At 47.5% G+C, this 15,349-nt stretch overlaps 4 protein-coding genes across 4 annotated transcripts; 1 reads left to right on the top strand and 3 right to left on the bottom strand.

The window, feature by feature from the left end:
* Positions 1-344: 344 nt before the first annotated feature.
* JR316_0006979 (uncharacterized protein) lies at positions 345-3,482 on the bottom strand (the record flags this gene model as incomplete). Its single annotated transcript, XM_047892724.1, has 6 exons — positions 345-439; positions 500-1,165; positions 1,251-1,868; positions 1,966-2,011; positions 2,112-2,833; positions 2,978-3,482. The coding sequence occupies 6 exons, from the start codon at positions 3,480-3,482 to the stop codon at positions 345-347; spliced, it is 2,652 nt and encodes an 883-aa protein (XP_047748006.1).
* A 643-nt stretch (positions 3,483-4,125) lies between these two features.
* On the top strand, positions 4,126-6,200 carry JR316_0006978 (ENTH domain-containing protein; the record flags this gene model as incomplete). Its single annotated transcript, XM_047892723.1, has 8 exons — positions 4,126-4,200; positions 4,263-4,333; positions 4,387-4,425; positions 4,547-4,628; positions 4,679-4,817; positions 4,873-5,088; positions 5,139-5,459; positions 5,512-6,200. The coding sequence occupies 8 exons, from the start codon at positions 4,126-4,128 to the stop codon at positions 6,198-6,200; spliced, it is 1,632 nt and encodes a 543-aa protein (XP_047748005.1).
* A 358-nt stretch (positions 6,201-6,558) lies between these two features.
* On the bottom strand, positions 6,559-8,828 carry JR316_0006977 (Beta-hexosaminidase 2; the record flags this gene model as incomplete). Its single annotated transcript, XM_047892722.1, has 11 exons — positions 6,559-6,711; positions 6,770-6,852; positions 6,925-6,985; positions 7,039-7,201; positions 7,263-7,410; positions 7,459-7,617; positions 7,688-7,805; positions 7,866-8,015; positions 8,079-8,130; positions 8,189-8,226; positions 8,301-8,828. 11 exons carry the CDS (start codon positions 8,826-8,828, stop codon positions 6,559-6,561), a joined length of 1,653 nt encoding a protein of 550 aa, XP_047748004.1.
* Positions 8,829-9,820: 992 nt separating this feature from the next.
* JR316_0006976 (uncharacterized protein) lies at positions 9,821-12,808 on the bottom strand (the record flags this gene model as incomplete). Its single annotated transcript, XM_047892721.1, has 4 exons — positions 9,821-10,494; positions 10,546-10,903; positions 10,963-11,079; positions 11,135-12,808. 4 exons carry the CDS (start codon positions 12,806-12,808, stop codon positions 9,821-9,823), a joined length of 2,823 nt encoding a protein of 940 aa, XP_047748003.1.
* Positions 12,809-15,349: the final 2,541 nt, after the last annotated feature.

The following is a 15,349-nucleotide window of genomic DNA, read 5'->3' as shown; positions in this document are numbered from 1 at the left end:
GATCAGTTGAGTAGGGACGCGACAGTGAGAGAGAAAACAAGAAACGGTTATGTGTGACTGGAGAATGGAGGTTATTGTGTTCAGATGAATTAATGCAAGAACAAACGAGACAGAAGAGCATGCAGAGGCGCGGAGTTGGTGTACTGAGGTGTTGGTAGAGAACGAAATGTCATGTCGATAACTGGTAGTAGAGTCTGGGATGATCAGGGACGTGGGGTTAAGTGAGCCGGGAAGTGGTCGTCGTTGCGGTGTTAGACATTACAGCGGAAGAGATGCTGGGGCGATGTTGCGGCCCTGTTCATAATAAATAATAATGGGGGAGAACGCGGCGCGGTCAAAGTCCATTACGCAAAGACTGCGACGAGGACGATGAAAGGGATATAAGTGAACAGAGAGATAATAGCCATGACACGACATCGGGTTCGCCATGACCTGGCATCTACAGAAACATTATTTCTTAGTATTCCGGACACAAGCAACGAACGGTTAGGTCTCTTACCATGTTCAACCTGAGGATCGTCCAGCATTACACCTTTCTCCGCATCTGTACCTCCGAGCCGTCGCGTAGAGGGGATAGGAATAAATAACGCAGCGGCCCACCAAAGAGGGAAAATGAGAAATCCGATGAAAAATAACCAAGCATGCAGCGGACTTCCGCCTCTTTCCGCCCATCCCGACCTCGACCACCGCGATTCTCCTTCCTGTACGTACGAAGGGAACGACAGTGACCACGGAGTGCTCTGAACTGGACTTGGTTTCCGTGGGTCCCGCATGTGAAATGTTCCACTATGGCTGATGGAAGGCGCATGAGGAGAAATCAGTGCAGATATGGGGATTGACGCCTGGGAAAGACTTCGCCTGGACGGCGCGCGATAACCATGCAAGTGCGACCCATAACTCGCCGACGGAGCTGGAGGAGGTCCACCACTAATATAACCATGGGACGACGCTGACATCGGTCCGTGACTTCCTTTGCTAGACCATGACCCCGTGGACTTGGCATTCGGCGGGCTGTCATCGGGTGTGGGAAGAGTACTGCCAGCGCGCGAGGCCGACCGAGAACCTGGCCGACCGTCTGGTATACTAGTCAGACGCACTCGTTTACTGCGATTGAATGACGATGGGGCATGTGTCGAGGTCGCAGAATGTCCAGAAGCTCGATGGGCTAAATGCCAGAAAAGGGGATCAAAATATAAATGACAGGTTCGCACACAACTTCAATAAAGAAAGTAAAAGGCAATACGACGTACTCCGAGGTTCAGGTGCAAACGTTGTGCGAGGTTCTTTGGGCTCCTTGGGCGGTGTCTTATCGCCACCCACACCTGCTTCATCCGCCTTTCGCTTGCCAGACGCCGACCCACTTGAATGTGACTTTTCAATGACAGGCGGGGTGCTTGGCGTCTTCAAGACCGAAGAGGTAGGCATGGTCGGGGTCGACTTGTGGTACGTCCTGCGCGACGGCGACACAGGCGAAGCTTCGGGAGTAGCAGCGATGACCGATAGTGAGGGTGGTACGAGAAGCGAAGAAGAGCCTTGAATGGAGCCTAAACGGGAGCCAGTGTCAAGCTTTGAAGGCTGTGGCGATGGCGTCCGCGTTCGTGAAGGTGTACTTTTTGCTCTGATCCCTCCTTTACGCGATTGAGAACCAGAGGAAGTAGCCCCGCTTCCCATCCTTTCCTTTTCATTTCTAGTTTTGTTGTTTGCTGAAGAGCCAGTGGGGGAGATCTTCGATTCTCCATTGGACATGACGTCGTCTCGTGAACAATTTTCTGCGACTAGGCTCGATACTCTGCGTCCAGAGGTCGACCCGAGCCTTGCAATAAGGTCGTTGGATACTTGCTTATCCGTTAAATTATCTGAGAGGGTATCTGTGAATTTCCCACAAAGCAAAGATAGGTCAACCGGAGTCTTTGAGGAATTCGACTTGAAGAATGACAGTAGAAATGCCACAAGACAAGCACTCACCTTGCAGAAGAAAGGGAGAGCCCAGTCGCGTCGCCTCTCCAGTCCACTGCGAAAAAAATTAATAAAGAAAAACGAGGAAGATGAAAGGAATGGTTGCGGATGTGAGGGGGCGATATTGTGACACTAGATGTGCAAGAGAAACTCACGTTTTCGCCTCGTGCCCTTCCATATGCGGAACCAAAGCCAGGCACGCTTTGACTGGGTCGCGTCTTGAACCTGTTCGACTTCAACGGTTTTGTTTCAACAACTCTTTGTTGTATTCCTTCGAGTCCCAGCGCAAGTCGGACCATCTCCTTAGATACCTGAATCTCCCAACATCCATCTTCCATTTGCTCGTGTCCTATGGACGATGCTTGTTTCGCACTGTACTCGGCGCTGGATCTTCTGCTACTCGCAATGCTGCTCTTGCTCTGGTTCCTTCTGTGCACTTTGAACTTGCTTGGGTGAGGGGAACGATCAGCTGAGATGGGATTTTCTCTATCTACTCTTGCCTTTCCCTCCGCTGAACTTGATTTGGATCTTGGCCTCGCTTGCTTTTTGACAATACCTTTTGGAGTTGAAAATATCGACGCTGTGGCAATGTTCGGGCGTGTTGATGTCGGGAGTGAATTAGTGAATCGCCTATAGTTGCCTAAGACGGCGCCATGTTCATCTACTTCTGGATATTCGGGAAATTTATGCATGTGTGCCGCGACCCTAATTGTGTTTGACCCTCCTTGGAAAGCGGGATGATCTAGCGGCGGCAGTGGAGGAGGGTCGTCCTTGAAAGTAAAGTACGAAGTGCTTTTGGAAGACGATTGTGGGGGCGTAGGCATGCCGAATGTGTGTGGTGAAGGAATGTCTTGTTCTATCGCAGGATTATTGGATGCTGTGGAAGAGGAATGTGGTGTTGATGTGTGGTAAGAGTTTGTCTGAGATATGGGCGTTCGGGGATGGATACTTGATGTGGACGCGTATGGGAGGCACGTTGCGAAACTCTGAGACTGACTCAGGCTGGAAAGACTTGACGTACTGCGGCCACCAAATTCGGGACGTTTACCGAATGTTGACCATCTCATGATAGTGCTGGTCTTTGTCGCTGCTTGGGAGGAATCGACTCCTAGATGAATCCTGTCCGAATGCTGAGAAGGGCTATGCTTTATTGTATCTTGCTCTTGTGGCCCTTTTTGATCCTGATGCGAAAGACCACTGTGCCCTTCTACCAGGCCACCTCTTGCTTCCTCAGGCGAATAATGATCTGACACGGGCCCGCTATTGTCCATGACCATGCAAAGCACTTCCTTTTGTAATTTTCGGCTTCTCGTGCTGGGTTGGAGCCCTCCAATTCCCGCCATGTCGTTTTCGAGACGTTCTCTACCGAACTCTTGGCTGTCTGGAAGATGGTAACGGTGTGCTTGAGACATCTCGAGCTCCTTTGCTAGGGAGTCGAGATTAGGGTGTATTTTTTGCTCCATCAAAGATGGATGTACATTGTCGACAACCCTGTCGACTTTTTTCCCCCGTCGCAGCAACAGCATTGTTTTATGATAGGTCGTTGCTACCGCGGTATGTCTAAGGACATTCCGCTGGCTAAAAACTACCTATGTTTGCGGCCAGGTGGAGATAATGCTTGTCGCTTGAGCAATCGTAGTATTCTGGTGGAAGAGAACAGCAGGCTATTTATGTAACAGCGGCGCATCGAAACTCAAATCGAAACTCGATGGACCCACTTCATCGCTTCCTCTTGACGGGTCCTTCATACCCGTTTGTTTCTATTTTACACGTACTCTGCGAATAATGAGGACATCAATAACGGAAGGGACCAACAGATATGCAGACCTCCCAAGTTGGCTTGCTCAAACCTGCAATTTCAGTCTCTGTTTACAACGTTGCACATTGTATATGTTTTGTACTTATTTTAACTGACTGATCATATTTTTTGAGCGCATATACTCACTGTTTGTAGAGAATATGTAACGTTCTCTTAATCGTTGGAAAACCTTTGCGTCTGAGTCGGAGCCTTGAAGCTGCTTAACCCCTAATGCTTTGAGCACGTGGTCTGATAAGTGTTAAAGTGACAATGGTCACGACAGCAACGCGACCGTCAGTACCAAGGTCAAGGTTGACCAGAACGCACAGCTAATAGCCCTCGCCGTCCTGTCAGCGTAATAGTCGGCCGCCATGGACAAACTCGAATCCCTGTCGTCTACTCTCCAAAATATCACGCTCTATGATATTAAGAGCATGTACAACCAGGTCGGTGCTCCTGTTGCTTCTAGATAATGTTATGAGTCCGGTGCTGACGAGGTAGAGCTTAGGCGAAGAACGTCGTCCTCAACATCAGTGAGATGGAGGCAAAAGTTAGAGAAGCAACTAACGATGATCCTTGGTATATCATTCATTACGCATACCTGTCAACTGATCATTAATTCTTCGTTGTAGGGGTGCAAGCTCGACCCTGATGCAAGAGATCGCTCAAGGGTAAGCACAAGCACCAACTTATTACAGATGTTTATTTTAATATAAAATCAACGTCAGAACTTTTCATTTGTGAGTCTACTACTTATGCCAGCCGTTCAGATTTTGATCTACCTAAATGTAGCCAATACTTCAACGAGATCATGCCCAGCATCTACTCACGATTCATGGAGAAAGAAGCCCGACAATGGCGTCAAATTTACAAGGTGCGTTAGCTTTTGCTAGATATACGGTTGCATTTCCAATCTACCAACAGGCTCTCCAACTTCTTGAATACTTGATCAAACATGGCTCGGAACGGGTTGTCGATGATGCACGATCCCACATATCGACACTCAAAATGCTTAGAAACTTCCATTATATCGATGACAAAGGGAAAGACGAGGGTATCAACGGTAAGCGACTGCATCATCTATAGTCCTCTTTCTGTCAACTCAACCATTTGCACAGTCCGCAACCGTTCTCGTGAATTGGTCGAATTACTGTCAGATGTAGAAAAAATTAGGGCGGAGCGCCGCAAGGCAAAGGCCAACAAAAACAAGTATGTTGGCGTTGGCAATGATGGCATGAGCTTCGAGTCTAGTGGAGGTGGACGTTACGGCGGTTTCGGCAGTGACAGCTTGGGCGGCGGAGGTGGAAGTTCAACGTATGGCAACTATAGCAATGGTGAGGAAATATACACCCGTCATATAATTGTACGGTGCTCACGTGGACAGATTATCGTGCTGGGGGCAGCAGCAGTCGTGCGGATATGGGAGGTAGTTCCTCCTACGGTGGTAGCTCACGTCGCAACTTTGAGGAATACAATGCTGGAGATGATGAAGTGTCACATACACCCAGCCCTGTACGAACAAGCTCTGTTCGTACACCCGTTAGGAAAAATACAGCACCCCCTCCACCTCCACCACCTGCTCCAGTTGCAGATTTACTAGGCGGGCTCGACGACGACACATTTGGAGCACCAGTACCCGCGCCCGCGCCCTTGGCGATGAACAAAGCTCTCCCGGCCGTTTCAAATCCCAGTGTTGGCCTTGATGGTCAGTCATGTCTTCTCACTTACAATACTAAACTAAAAATTGGCAATATAAGATGACGATTTCAATGACTTCCAAGCCGCGCCTATACAAGCTGCACCTATACAAGCTGCCAGTACCCCAATTGCCCCTGCCGCAACTAAAAAACCTACTCTTATGGATATGCTCAACTCGACCTCGCCACCCATACAGCAGCAACAGCAACCTGTCAATACCGGTTTTGCACAACCGTCTACTGGGTTCGGAATGGGTATGGGTATGAACATGGGCATAAATCCGGGTATGGGCATGGGTATGGCTGGAGGCGCACCTGCAGGGATGGGCGGAATGAACATGGGCATGGGAGGACACCGCCAAACACCATCATACTCCCAGCCGGGGCAATTCTCGGCCCCAATGGCACCCACACCTATGGCGCCTATGAAATCTACGCCATCTGGATTCTCCCCTGGTTCGTCGATGTCACCTAAGCCAGCTGGGGGTGCCGCCGCCCCCGCTAAAAGCGCGAATTTCGATGATTTGTGGTCGCTTTCTCTGGGAAGTACTACGACATCCAAGCCTGCTGCTGGAACCGGTAAGTCCATCAAGGATTTAGAAAAGGAGAAAGCGATGGCGGGACTTTGGGGAGGACAACAACAATCTGGACAGGCGAAGCCGGTTGGTTCTGCTCCCTTGCCTGCGTTCGGTGGGTTTGGCACTGCTGCACCACCATCGTCGGCCGGCAACGATGATCTTCTCCTGTGATCTCAATACAGGATGCTCCCTTGGTTAAAAATATGGATGGATGGCTGTAATATGTGCCACGACTGGCAATAGATATGTTGATGATGTTTCCATCTTCTTTTTCCTTTCCGTTTCTTTTCTGGTGGATCTCCCAATTTATTGATAAAAGGATCGAGTCCTACTATCCACATTCAGTTATGTGTAACCTGCTACAACAGACAAGCCTTGTCATTTTCAGCGCAGCATGTTTCCTAAAGCGTATCTTCAGTCGAAAACCAACAAATTATAATTTTTGACTTCGACGAAGCCAAATACAAGGTATATTGGATATAAGAATAAATTAACCATAGGTGTAATAACCAGCTTTTGCGACGCCCAATCAAGCATTCAAATCGCATGCACCAGGACGCAACGCGCACCATTCTGGTTGCAAAGCTATTGCTTGCACGCCTCTCTGGTTGAAGCGATACGCAATGTCATGCAGTCGGGGAAGGGCGGCGCCAACGTCACCCCCTGGTCCTGACCAAAAGACCTAAAAATGATTTATTATCAGCAAAAGTATATCAGGGAAAGGATCGCTGATATTGTACCTCAGCAGATGTAGCGGCGCGGGGCCAGACAATGCTGTCCAAATTTGCTGGGCTTGACTGTTCGGTCCACAATAAGTGTTGGCCTGGTTGAAGTGTACACATCATGTCAATTCAACAATGAAGGGTGAATGACGTGTATAGTTGATTTAGCTCACCTCCTTGTACAAGGTGGTATTGATCGCTGGTCAAGTTAGCCAGCGGGTCGAAAGAGTATGCCTACATTCATCAAGTCAGCTTAGGGAGTGGCCCAATGTTCAAAAGTACAATACCTTCTGCCATGTCTTGAAAGGATCACACCAACTATTTCCGAGGACGTTCTGGCCGACCCAGCCTCCGTGACCGCAGTCCAGGTAGAAGTAATCGTTGGCTGCGTGAATGACCTTATATCCTTTTTGAACGACGGACGCAACGTTCGCGGGTGATATCCAAACCCTGAGAGATGGACCGAGATTTAGTAGAATGTCGTGGATTCTGGATGGAATGAGCAGCCTACATAACAAGTGTGTCGTTCGCGAGGTTGACTGGATGGACTAGAAGCATTTCTTCCCAGACCATTGCCGTCTTTCCTACTGCTTTGAGAGCTTTATGACTGACTTGAGTAAACTCATCTAAGGCTTGATCTAGAGTTTTGCCTTGGGCAGCTAGATCAAGGGTCAGTACTTGACTTATTCGTGAACCATCAGACTTACCAAGCTCTGCTTGGGTCTGGTTGTCCTGAGTATAACAATTTGTATTTATTTCATCCCCTCCAGTTCCAAAGTAGCTGGAACGGAAAAGAGACGCGGCAGAAGTGAGGAGCGACGCTGTAAAGTTGACGGTATCAGGATTGGCAAGGCGCAGTTGACCAGCTGGGGGTTCTGTGAATATAAAAATTTGTTAAGACCTGAAATGACCGAAAACTTGATTAAATGTATGTACCGTTAGCGAACTGAGTCCAAGGAGAAGCTTCGGGACAAGCAATATGTTCTGGGAATGACTTCGCGATGGCAGATGTATGGCCTGGTGTGTCAATCTCCGCGATAACGTCAATGCCACGCTGTTTGAATGAAGGATTCGTCATGATTATCTTTCAATCCTCTAGCAGTTGAAAACTCACTGCTGCAGCATAATCGACAATGCCCTTCACGTCTGAAGCGGTGTATACAGATTGGGCATTGTAGGCACCTTTTTCAGACAACTCGAGGAAACCAGGGACCTGAAGAGGGAAGGATTGGGAGTCTACGATATGCCAGTGAAGAGTGTTAATCTAAGATAACAAGTGTATCAGACTTCTTTCTCTTTAAAGAGTTTGTGGTGAATATAAATTCACCTTCACCCAGCTCATCGCGTCCAGAGTGCGTTTGATATCCGATACGGGGAAACTGAGGACAAGGAAATGGTAAATTTGATGCGAATTTCATTAGTAGGGTGTCTACGCACTAATTCCTCGCAGTGTCCAACATAAATCCGCGGTAAGGCTACAGGCACAAAAGAGCAGCAAAATAATCAATCATTTGACTCAAGCAAAGAAGAGTCTCCAAATAGTACGCACGTATGCAGGAGAGTCCTCGATATTGAAAGGGGCTTCCAGTGTATAACTGTTGCCATTCCACTCATACCACACTTGTTCGAAGGTGGTCAGACCTCTGAACAGACCCAGAGTGGAATTAGCTGTCAAAGTCGCCTCTGAGCCATCGGCGGGTATAATGAGGGTGTATCCTTCGACTCGCGACTCCAAAGGGAGAACAGCGTCTTCCGAGATGCTCTTGACAGTCTTGGCTGAAGAGGTGAGCGACAAGGTCAATGTCTTCAGCGACTTTGCCGAAGCGACGCGTTGGGCAGAGGAGGCGCCGCGGTCAACTACCAGTGCCTGGAGCTTGTCGTTGCGGAGGTAGTTCGACGAACGCGCAACAGCGTCGGTGAGGTCTTTTGGCGCGTTTCTGATGCCAGAAAGCTTGATATTGAACCCTGGTGAAAGTTTGAGAGCGGTGGTGCCCTTGGATATTTGACGAGGGAGGGGCCACAGCGCGAACGCTGGAGAAAGACTCAAGAAGAGTGCAAGTACCGCAAGAGTATGCATGTCGGAGATGCAGTCCTGCGCGATGCGTCGAGATTGTTGTCGAAGTGGCAAAAGCGAAGTTAGCGTATGGAAGGACCCTCCTAGTAGAACGGAGGTACTTATAGCTCGAAGTCTAGCATGTTTCACGCGGTTATTACTCTAAACGCGTCGTACTTCAAACCGTAAGTAATTGTATGAAGCCACGTTCGGGGAGTGGAGCCGAGAAGGCCAGGTAGGCATAGTTTACAGCGAAGCGAAGCTGATCGTGCAATAGAAACATTTGGTCATGCTACGACGGATGTCAGCAAATGGTTGCTCGAGCCCTGGAGAAGCACCAGAACCCACACGATGCTTATCCATAGTCAGAAGGTCAGAAACACAAAAATAACTACAAGGTTGCTGGAGAAATTTTCAATCCGAGAATGTCGTTATCTTGTCATGTTTAATAGACTCACCTGTACGAGTTCACAAATTCTGCCAACATCATCATAAATCATGAAGGTTTTGAGAAAGAACTTGTCTTGGCGAGTGCACATCATTTCGGGGCGAAAGTACACATGATGATTTGCATACAAGACCACTAGGTATCTACAACTACGACGCCATCAATGGATCACATTAGATATTGAAGTAGCGCCGATACCCCAAACATAAATTGGAATGAGTATGGACATATCGTCGGACAATAGGGAGAGCGAGATAACAAAATGCTAGGATGTTGAGTGGACATAAGAGTCCGTCATGTTACCCATCCGCACATGAATCGACACGGAGAGTGCCATTAATAGACTGGATAAGGATCCAACACCTATTGCGAGGGTCTCATATGATACTCAGTCGTATGTATGTTGGACTGATATCCGACAAAAAGTCAACGTGTCTGGTTCGGATTTGAATCAAGACAGCCTTGAACATGCACCAGACAGTAGACGTGTATGGATAACTCGTCAGCATTGATGAAATGCGCCGAAGGGGTTGAGGAAGAACGGAAAATGGAAACATCCATGTTCAAACTATACACCAAACCCTTCTGTCCCATCGATGCTAGTAGTATCACTATCCACCCATGGATCTCCATCATCCTCTGCCTTAGCGAACAGAAGACTACTATCAGGCGGGGGCATCGAGCCAGCAACTGGCTGCTTTCCATTAACCGCCTGCTTGGTCGCAAACGAAAAGAAACCTTCATTCTCCCTATCCGACCCTGCGTCTCTCGGAGTTCGTTCTTGATCTCGGTTATGTCGCGTCGGACTGATATCATCTCCCATTTTTTTCGACCGCCGCGCAGCCAAAGCTGAGGTGGTGGGGGGAAATAGAACTCGAGGAGTCTTCACCTCATGCAAATGTGCTGTTCTTGCCCACTTTTTGGCGCTTTTGGGTACACTCATTGAGCCCCAAGACCCCGTTTGTGCCATGGCTACTCCATGCGAACTGGAACGTTGCAACATTTGTGGGCGGAAGCTGGCTACTGTTGGTGTTGTAACCTTTGCATGGACCACGTAATTCCGACGACTAGCAGGCGTCGACCGCAATGAGGGGGCACGAGATCGGGGGTTCGAAGTTTTACGAGGTCGATTTTGATTCTCTGAAAATGCAGGAGCAGTGTTAAGATGTATCGTTTCAAGAGGCTCTTTGTGTCTGTATTGGCGCGATGTTGACGGGAATGTAATCATGGTATCGTTGTCGTCTGATGATACATGAATTAGTTAATGATCCACACTGGATTTATTACACGAACCTTGCAGATGTAAAGGCAAGTGGGGCGGGTATGATTTGACCGACACAGGTTTGGGCCTTGAACTCGGCATTGGTGTTTGACTTCGACTGGTTGTACTTCGACTTCGACTTCGACTTCGACTTCGACTTGAGCTGCTTTGTTTCTCTGTATTAACAGCATCCTTTCCTTTGAACCGTCCTGCCCAATCACCGCTGAGCTTGAAATGGCGTTTCCCCCATTCTCTCACAGATTGGTTCAGTCTGTGCGACCCGTGATCAATGATCGCTTCCGCTCTCGAACCTCGAGTAAGCCCTAGGAATATAAGGACTGCTAGAAGCAGACACAGTTGTGCGACGCCTAGTCTTTTTTCCAAAATGATCTTGAATTGAATATGTCAGTGAAACAGCGTTTGAATTAAAGAACGAAAACCAAATTTACCTCTTGCGATAAATATTCAATTCTAGATACTAGATCTCCGTACTCCATTTCCAGTTGATATCTCTGCTTTTCCCATTCAGCGAGTGTTCGTTGGTATGTCAGGGATTGGGCTCGACTCTATCGAAAAATGGTTCAGGTATACGGGATCTTTCCAATAATTTAGATAACTCACTATTCCTTCTAATCGGCCTACATCCTCTCCCAACCGTTTGATGGCTTCCCTAACGGCAAGATTCTGCTGCTCAATATACCGCACGTAAAGAGTTTGATTGAGTTCAACTTCCGCCAACCTATTCATGATTGTACGATAGATATTTTCACCACCTTTGACGGCCAGGTGAGATGACATAGGAGGGGAAGGGATGATCGCACTGGATGGGGTACCAGAGGTGATGATAATCGGTGTTCCAGAAGAAGAGTCAGATGATGAGGATGCTACAGTATATTGTACATTGTTATTAGCTTGCGATGGAGGTGACGATAGCGATGTTCCGGTAGATGAAGATTCAGGCATGGAAGGTGGTATATGTTGCGTTTGACGATTGGCATCAGACGCAGATGGTATAGAAGAGGATATGGGTGATGGTACAGGTGTTTCTGCCGTTTGCGTAAATAGGTCGTCATTTGCCTTTTGAGATGGTATGGATTTATGATAATCGTTTCCTGTGGGGGATGTTGAATCGCGATAAGAGTGCTGGCTTGATAAAATATTGGAAGTATTCTGAATTTGCGATTGGGTTGGAGGAGGGGTGTCTGCAGTGCGTTCCGCATCAGCGTTGACCGGAGGCGTCGTGATTTTTTCGATATCCTCAGCTGTTGAGGCAACGCGATTGCTGGTGTTTATACTTGATTCGGCGGTGTGAGGCACGACGATTGGTTCTGGAATGGCAATCGGTTCGATGACACGCTGTCTCTTTCGTTTTAGTTCTTCCTGCTTCGATTTACTCTCCAATTCCCAAACATCCCACTTCCATTCCTCGAGATGAGTGAGCCCGTATACGCGGAGAAGGGAAACGGGGCAATAAAACTCGTTTCCGTAGTTAGACAGGAAGTCAATGCGTATGAAACGATAGAAATCCCTCAATGACCGAGGAGGATGGAACGACTGCACACCTCTGACATTCTTAGCTCTGTATGTCGCAACAGGTGTCCAGCCATCTGGGTCATAGTTTTTGGCCACACTAACAGTGAAATCCTTGAACACCCCACTGAAGAATTCGAAGTTGGCAAGTTGGACTGTATCAATGCGAATGTCGTCACAGAGTTCAACCACAACGAATTGGTTTTCCTTGGACTTGTCACAGGGGCTAAGCATGTATCGGTCTCGCTTTGACGAAAGTATAGCTGACGGAGATTTTGCTGAGCGATGGGCCGTGTGTACGCGCGCGGAACAGTCCAAACTTGCATAATTGAATCTATCCGTCAAAGGAACTCTGAAGTGAGGGCCCGAAGGCACTTGATCCGGACTGTTGAAGCCGGAAGGTGCTGGAGTGTCGACGGGTGGGACAGTAGACTCACTGCCAGTACTACCCACATCATTGGCAGGAACCCCATCTCCCACTTGTGGAGAACCTATATTCGCGTCCTTATCGAACGTTCCTGTGGTGAATCCGGCACTCTGGGTTGCCAATTGTTTCATTTTCCACTCTTCAAACGAGAGCAAAATGCCATCATCGACAGGCTCCAACGGCGTCAATGGTTTCAAGCAACATATGGGATTGTCTGGCTGTTGTGGCTTCTGCAATGACAACGCCCTGAAGGAGTCATAAGATGATGTTGGTTGAACTGAGAACACTGGGGAGGCGAAGAGTAAAAGAAGGAGAGAAACAGGAAGCACTGAGAGCATGCTGAGTCGCCAGCGCTGCTGATGACAACAAGCAAAGGCGGACTAGACTGACAGCGAGCACCAGCAATAAATAATGAGAGTCCAGCAGGGAGACACGTAGGTTCGCTCTGTATGACCACCCCGGTTATTTTTGGCCGTCACGGTACACAACGTGAACGGTGTTCTGCACTCCCGCTTTGTAATCACTTTAGGCTGTTGTTCATCGCACTCATCTTATTCAACGCCGTCATCGACTGGATTGGGCACTACAAAGCGCGTTGAAATGCTGCACAATTCCATCGAGTGCCTACAAGATGCTGCACTAGAACTTGAGATATCTTCGTATGCGCGTCCAGCTCAAAGTCGAAGCTAGCATACCTATGCATGTCATTTTTACATACTCCAAATCTTCTGGAAAGGCGATACACTCCTGCAGAAAGTCCAGTTCTCTTGCATCTATACATCTACCTGGCTTGGCGGTCAATTTCGGAGGCGCCTATCGACAGGGAAATGCTGATCTGGGAGCACCCCGACAACTTCTCTTGTGCATTGGATACGCCAATATGTTAACAAGGATTATTACTTGACCGCTGCTGCAAAACTCCGTACAACGCTGCCATGCAGGTTCCCAATTCGCAATACAACAATATCACTCTACTGGAAGCCGTATTTTGATAAATGTATTGGTAATGGGGCGAATGATAGCAATGACTGCCAATAGCTGCCAGTGCAATCCTAGTAAGTGTCGTAAATTGTTGCTTTCTTTATTTGCTCATTGTTTTTGCGTTGGTAGGCGGGCAACGATTTCTACTCTGGTCAGGCTAATGGATACAAAGACTATAAAATTTGCTCCTACGTCACCAGAAATCCCTACCTGTTGTAAATTTACCTTTTATACTTAATCGATTGGCTCCGTCTCTGTCATACCAGGTCTTAGCTGAGCCTCATTTTCAAATTCATAACGCCTAAAACAAGCTCACCACAATACCTTAATCATCGAACCTTGTCCAACCCCTGATTCACTTCTTTCAATCTTACTTCAGTCATTTTGGATGCATCAATAAAGTCGTGAAACATTTACTATTTCTCAGCGATGTCCACTTAGCACCAAGTTTCCAATTTACGATTCATTGGGATTCCTTTGTGAATTGGGATTTTGGTAGATGGGATTTCGGTCCCATCATTGTCCATTTTTATGAATTGATGTCCTCCACGTTTTCTTGTGACAGATTGCTGTGGTCCCAGCCGGATTATTCTATTCAGAAACCCCAGAAACCCCTAGAAACCCCTAGAAACCCCAGGGGTTTCTGAATAGTCCTCGAAGCAACATTCTAAACCCCTGCTTGAACATGTATGGGAGGTCTAAGGTCCGACCTAGCTTTTCTGGTCTGCCGTGTCGTGCCGTCGTCATTGCTTTTGAATCAGTAGTTGATCGTCTTCATGTAAATACATTCAATTGTTAAATTCCTCTACGCTAACGTTTCTAATGCAAGCCATAGTGCCAATGAAACTCACCAAACACATTCAGTGGACTTTCGAGTCGTTTAACGGTTATTTATTCGAGGGGATATCATATTTGATGTTTATGAACACCGAGGTAGGGCATCCAGAGTACTATAAGATACAAGAAAATTACTAGAGAGTATAGTAGTGGTGGTAGGTACAAAGAGCTACATCATACAGAGGTTTCTAGGCTTTTAACTTGTTAATTTACTGCTTTTTCCATTTTTGAGCGAAGTTGCACCTACGCACCCGAGTGGCCACTTGAAACGGCCCGCATGAGAATACAAGCTCCTACCTAATCCGCCGAAACGGCATTCTGAACATTCATCACACCTTCATCACAACATTCATAACGATTTTATGAATTTTGGGGGTTTCTATGGGGTTTCTAGGGTTTCTGGGGTTTCTGAATAGAATAATCCGTCCCAGCCAGTCCCAGCCCCCCATCTCTCTCCATTCCATTGTCCAACCCAACAGGTAAGAGTTAAGGCACATCAGCATCTTCCATTCTGAGGAAGCATGACATAAAGCCACGTTTTCGTGCGTCACTTAAATCTTCCATTATGTTTATGAGCTAGTACATACGTAGCAATGTCAATTATGCGATACCGATACGGAACTCTTACGGAATTGCAGAAACTAAAATTATTATCGGGAGGGGTGTCTGAAAGCTGGGAAGTTGAAACTAGCAGCAGCGAGATAGTATCGAACGGAGTGACCTGTCGCGCTGGTTTTAGAAGATTCTACGTACATTGGGACCTTATAGAAAGACATTGCGCTGTTACGTCGTTGTACCATTCATCAGCAATTCATCAGCGGCATTGGCGGTGGAACAGTGCAACTTCCCCATAGTCCCTCTGTGAATATCCGATGTCACATGTGCACAAAATATGATGCTACAACAGGCAATTGAATGTTTGTAAGCCCTCTCTGCTCTAAATCTCATGATCTCTAATTTCGGCCATACTCTACCGGAATGGTGTACTACATAAGGATGGGAAATCGGCCTATTGTCTTCCATTTCCTTGCCATTTGGTGGTTATCTGATTACAGGTGACC

Source organism: Psilocybe cubensis, chromosome 6 (genome assembly GCF_017499595.1).
Source record: "Psilocybe cubensis strain MGC-MH-2018 chromosome 6, whole genome shotgun sequence".
NCBI classification, from domain to species: domain Eukaryota; kingdom Fungi; phylum Basidiomycota; class Agaricomycetes; order Agaricales; family Agrocybaceae; genus Psilocybe; species Psilocybe cubensis.
The sequence above is the reverse complement of the archived record's forward strand: the minus strand, read 5'-3'. Positions and strand labels throughout refer to the sequence as shown.